Source organism: Miscanthus floridulus, chromosome 8 (assembly GCF_019320115.1).
Source record: "Miscanthus floridulus cultivar M001 chromosome 8, ASM1932011v1, whole genome shotgun sequence".
Classification (NCBI taxonomy): domain Eukaryota; kingdom Viridiplantae; phylum Streptophyta; class Magnoliopsida; order Poales; family Poaceae; genus Miscanthus; species Miscanthus floridulus.
Genome location: NC_089587.1, coordinates 48,017,226 through 48,022,956, shown reverse-complemented (window position 1 = coordinate 48,022,956; position 5,731 = coordinate 48,017,226). Strand labels below are relative to the sequence as shown.

Below are 5,731 nucleotides of genomic sequence, written 5' to 3'. Positions count from 1 at the left end.
AATAAAGCACAGTGGGGATGTTTTTGATAAAAAACAAAGGAAGGTGCCGTATCACAAAATTTGGGTTGTAAGAGCATCTCTAGCAGGCTACCTAAACTCACAAAATTTGGGCAGTGGAGGCCAAAAACCGCTCTTCAATAGGCTACCTAAATGACTACCCAAATTTGTTGGCCCAACAAATTTTCCCTCTTGCCACCTATTCTGGTTGGTCCAACAAATCTGGCTACCTATTTTTCTTTCCCCCACGCGCCTCTCTCTCTCTCTCCTTCACGCTCGCATGCACACGACCTGCCCGCACTCGTTCGCCGCCGGCGGAGCACCTAGGCAGTCAGGCACGGAGCTCCTGCGGGCAGAGCACCCCGGTGCGAGAGGCTTCCCCCAACGTGGGATCGACGGGCAGCCCGGTGCGGCCGCGGTTTCCCTGCGCGGCTGTGGCTCCCAGTGTCGGATCTGGCTGGCCCCGGCGCGACCGTGGCTCCCTGATGCCCCACCCCAACAGTCTCCTCTCCGCGGGCACCTCCCCCATGGACGACACTCTCCGGCGGCGCCCTCATTTACCGGCGCAGTCGTGGCTCCCCGACGCCCCTCCCCGGTCGGACATCTCCTCCCCGCGGGCACCTCCCCGTGGCGGCGTCGTTGGCCGAGTTTGTCGATAGCAACAAGGAGATGAAGAGGATGACATGTGGGTTCCACATTTCATTGGCTATTAAACTAAATTTGAGAGCCATGATTTAGGTAGTAGTCCTGAAGTTGGAAGCAAAATTTAGAGGGTGTTTAGGACGGCTCCGCTCCACGTTTTTTAGTTAAACGGTTTCAGCTTTACGTACTATGTTCTAAGAAAAAGGATAGAGTTGTAAGAGAGAAGTGTTCTTAGAGGGTGTTTAGGACGGCTCCGCTCCACGTTTTTTAGTTAAACGGTTTCAGCTTTATGTACTATGTTCTAAGAAAAAGGATAGAGTTATAAGAGAGAAGTGTTCTATAAACTGTAGTTTTTTTTTAGAAGCGCAAAGTTTGTAAAGTAGTCCCACACGTTATCTAAACAGACAAATAGGTACTCTCATGCTACGGGAACCAAAGAAATTTGTCCACCGTCATACCCGTTGGAGTGCAGATAATCTGGACTATCCATCCCGTATCGGCTGCCGCACTCCCGAACCACCCAAAGTCCCAAACCTGTTCCGCTGTTCGAAGCAGGATTTTTTTTTGCCACTCGGCCACTCCACAGTCGATCTCCGACATCACATTCACGCCAAACCTCGCCGCTCACCCGCTGTCACGGCCGATTCCTCTCGCCGAAGCCACGACCGGAGCTGAATTCGGCCCCTCCCGCACCCTCGCCCCGCCCCCCTCCGCCACTGGCGTCTAGCTCTAGCCGGCGGCTGCTGGTGGTGCGCCACGTCACTGGCTTGGGGGCTCGGCGCACCTTGTGATGAAGGGAAGGCAGCAGTCAGTGGCCCGGCGCATGCACTAGGCGCTCCTGCTCCTCATCGTCGACCTTGCCCTCTAATCCGCAGGTCAGCACGGTTTCCATCCCCTCTTGGTCTCTCCCCTCTGCCGTTCTGCGTATCTCCCAAGCGAATTCAAATTAGGCACTGCCGGTGAGTGGTAGCCCGCGTTGGGGCGCAGCTAGCCCGTCGAGGCCTTGTGTCCTCGAGAGGTGGCGCGGCCCTCCTTTTCCCCTCCTCCTCCGCTGGGCTGGTAGTAGAGAGTTGAGATCGCCGGACTAATCTTTGTTTTGCTCTGATGTGCAGGACTGCTTGGTTGAAACCCATGCCCGTCTGTGAATCAGAATGGCTGCCCTGAGGATTCAAACCCCAGCTGGTCCTCGGGAACTCAGAAGGCGCAATCTTGCTAGCAACCCAGTCCATGTGGGGCTAGATTTGGTTGGGTTTAGTTCCTGGATGTTGTCAATGGGGGACCACAGGTGTGCAGGCAGCGCAGTCGTCACAAGCCATGGTGTTGGATATGTTGGTGCTGGGAGGAAGAACTGTCCAGAGGCATTCTTGAAGAATGGTGTGGTCTGCTCTTTCGATGATAGTGGTGTCAGGGTGTCTACGCTGTGTTCATCTCTTCCATCTGAAGCTGTAAGTTTCGGCAGCAAAATGTCATTAGTTAATTCAATGGGCTTTGCACAGAAGAAGAAAGGGGGTAAGTTATGGCGGAGATTACAGGGTGGTAAGAAATTGGTAAGGCATAGAGCTCCGAAGCATGGCCTGGGAAAGGACAGGCATGGTCACAAATCTGTAGTTAAGGATGATGATATTGATGCTGTTTTGTCCAGGATAAGCAAGGAGTCCAGCATTGAAGAGTGCAATTCTGCTCTGATCCGTCTTGAGAAGCTCAGCGATGAGAAGGCTCTTAACTTCTTTGATTGGATGAAGGTTAATGGGAAGCTTAAGGGGAATGCTCATGCATATCACCTAGCTCTCCAAGCCATTGCCTGGAAGGAGGACTGGAAGATGGCTGAGCTGTTGCTTCGTGAAATGGTTGCTGATTCAGGTTGCGCATTGGATGCTCGAGCATTTAATGGACTGATATATGTTTGTGCTAAAAGGAGGCTTGATGCTTGGGCAACAAAGTGGTTTCACATGATGCTTGAGAGAGAAGTGCAGCCAAACTTGTCTACCATTGGTATGCTTATGGGCCTTTACCAGAAGACTGGGAAACTATCCGAGGCTGAATTCACTTTCGAAAAAATGAGGAATTGCAATATCAAGTGTGTTAATGCTTACTCAGCCATGATTACTTTGTATACACGTTTATGCCTTTTTGCCAAGTCTGAGGATACTATTAATCTAATGAACAATGATGGGCTAGTTCCAAACATGGAAAATTGGTTGGTGCGGTTGAATGTATACTGCCAACAGGGTAAAATGGAGGAGGCCGAATTGGTCTTGCAGTCCATGGTTGACGAAGGATTCACCCTGAATGTTGTAGCGTACAATACTTTAATTACAGGATATGGAAAAAGTTCTGATATGCAGAAGGCAAACAAAGTGTTTGATAGCCTTGGTAGTGCAGGTTTAGCTCCTGATGAAACCACCTATAGATCAATGGTAGAAGGTTTTGGTAGAGCAAACATATATGAAGAGGCAATTTTGTACTACAGGAAGCTCAAGGGTGCTGGCTTCCGAGCAAATGCATCCAACTTTTACACTATGATCAACCTACTAGCAAGACATGATGACAATGAAACTGCAGCTGAAATTCTGGAGGACGCGAGGGCAGCAGGCTGTCAGTGTTCATCAATTGTTACTTTTCTTGTTCGGGCTTATGGAGCAGTAGGAAGAATGCATAAGGTTCTTCCGATTCTACAAGCTTGTTTCAACAAGAAGATTTTGCTTGATGCTACCTCATGCTCTATTTTAGTAACATCATTTGTTCAAAATTCTGTACTGGAAGAAGCTTTGTACATTCTGCGTGAAAAGAAGTGGAAAAATTCTGCTTTTGAAGACAACTTATATCATATATTGATATGTTCTTGCAAAGAGGGTGGCAGTTACAATGATGCTGTTAGGATATACAATCAGATGCCTAAGTCTGAAACACATCCAAATCCCCGTATTTCTTGCACAATGATTGATGTTTTCAGCAGGATGGAGAGGTTTGCCGATGCTGAAGCTATTTACCTTGAACTGAAGGCTTCAGCTTCTGTACTTGATATGATTGCTTACAGTGTCATTGTGAGGGTGTACATTAAAGCACGGCGACTAGAGGATGCTTGTTCAATTTTGACAGAAATGGAGAAACAAAAAGAAATAATTCCTGATAAATACTTTTTTCTTGACATGCTTCGGACTTACCAAAAATGTGGTCTTCTCGAGAAGTTGGCTGATACATATTACTGGATACATAAGAGTCAAGTTGAATGTGATGAAGGCATGTATAACTGCATTATTAATTGCTGTGGGCGGGCCATACCTATTGATGAGCTGTCCAGAATTTTTGATGAAATGATTCAACAGGGACACTTAGCAAATATTGTTACCCTCAATGTATTGCTAGATATATATGGAAAAGCTGGGCTTTTTAACAGGGCTGAAAAGGTCTTTATCATGGCTCGCAAGCAGGGCCTGGCAGATATCATATCATACAATACCATTATTGCTGCATATGCAAAAGGCGGCAATTTTCTTAGTATGAATTATTTTGTCCAAATGATGCAGGATGCAGGGTTTCCTGTTTCTCCTGAGGCGTACAATTGCATGCTGGATGCTTATGGAAAGGCCGGGCGATTGGAAGAGTTTGCTTCTGTTTTGCAGAAAATGAAGAGAGCAAAATGCAAGTTTGATCACTACACTTACAATATAATGATCAATATTTATGGGAGAAGGGGTTGGATAGCAGATGTTTCGAATGTTCTTGCAGAGCTAAAGGACCGAGGTGTGGAGCCAGATTTGTACAGTTACAATACCTTGATAAAAGCATATGGGATAGCAAGAATGCCTGAGGATGCTGTCAAACTGATGCAAGAGATGAGGATTAAAGGCATCAGTCCTGATCGGGTGACATACGCTAACCTCATTAATGCCCTACAAAGGAATGAAAATTTCCTAGAAGCTGTTAAATGGTCTCTCTGGATGAAGCAAACAGGAGTGGTAGGGTGTGGAGCTCGAGCCTGATGTACCTGAGCTCCTGAAGCATTGGGTTTTGTTTCGAAATTATCCAACTCGGATTGTTGTCTTCATGTTGCAAATGAATACATACTTTCTACTGTACAGAAGAGTGTAGCTGATTGTTCTGCAAGTGCTACAGACATTCAGAAACTTGTACGTTTTCATACAGGATGAAATTCAGTCATGCAGATAGGAAGTTTTTATCATACCTATCATACTGTTGTAAATTGACAGTAACAGCGGTTTGATCATCTATGCATGATCAAATAAGGAATACAGTTTGGAATTCACTTGTTCTCAGGTTCATTGGGTGAGTACAATGTTGTCATTCCCTCATCTTCTCTGGAGAACTCTTGGCCTCGATTTCTTTTTCACTATTAATATCATGTTAATACAATCTTTCACATTCATTTGGATGATTGTTTGAGTCCTCTATACTTATTATGAACGGTTTGCTGCATGCAGCCATGTACATTCATGAACACCCTATAAATACATTTGAGCTGCCTGCGACAGTGTAGCTTGTCTAGTCATAATATAGTTAAATGGTGGTCCTGTATGTTGAATCCATGGAAGTGCTTGAGAGGATGATTATATTGTGATCTTTATGGCGCATATATTGACAGACATCTGATCTTCATTTTGCTGGTTAAATAAGAAAAAGTTATCTGGCATTAGTGGTCTGTGGTCATGAGTCATGCTTGTGCAGTTCTCTGGTAAAAAAAGAGCGAGGAAATGTTGTGGAGTGATTCATGTGACTTTTTCATGATTCATTTTTGTTTCTTCATAACCAATCTGTAATTTTTTTTGCTAGTACCAGTTTACCTTCTTATTGAAGATGCACCATTTATGTTATTATGAAACTGTTTCTGTACCTTTTATTGAATTTTTAGATTACCTATCTCTATGCGGATGAAGTGTAAGGGAAGCATATGTTCTTTGGATATTGACAAACAGAAAAAAGTTTACCTACATTACGTTGCAAACTGAACGTCCAATATTTAGAAGAAAAGGCTTGTCCGAAGGGACAAATATGCTAGAAGAAAAAGCGAAAGCCAAAGAACTCGATAGATGTAGACAGTACAAATTATTTTCCAAAAATATCGGTACTATAC

The 5,731-nt window shown here is 45.2% G+C and overlaps 1 protein-coding gene across 1 annotated transcript; it reads left to right on the top strand.

The window, feature by feature from the left end:
- The first annotated feature begins 1,172 nt into the window (after positions 1–1,172).
- Positions 1,173–4,822, top strand: LOC136471908 (pentatricopeptide repeat-containing protein At4g30825, chloroplastic-like). The gene is made up of 2 exons (XM_066469653.1): positions 1,173–1,514; positions 1,752–4,822. The coding sequence occupies exon 2, from the start codon at positions 1,791–1,793 to the stop codon at positions 4,620–4,622; it is 2,832 nt and encodes a 943-aa protein (XP_066325750.1). The 5' UTR covers positions 1,173–1,514; positions 1,752–1,790; the 3' UTR covers positions 4,623–4,822.
- Positions 4,823–5,731: the final 909 nt, after the last annotated feature.

Excerpts from the sequence above, each read along its gene's own strand:
- LOC136471908 (XM_066469653.1), top strand. The coding sequence starts at position 1,791 with ATGGCTGCCCTGAGGATTCAAACCCCAGCTGGTCCTCGGGAACTCAGA.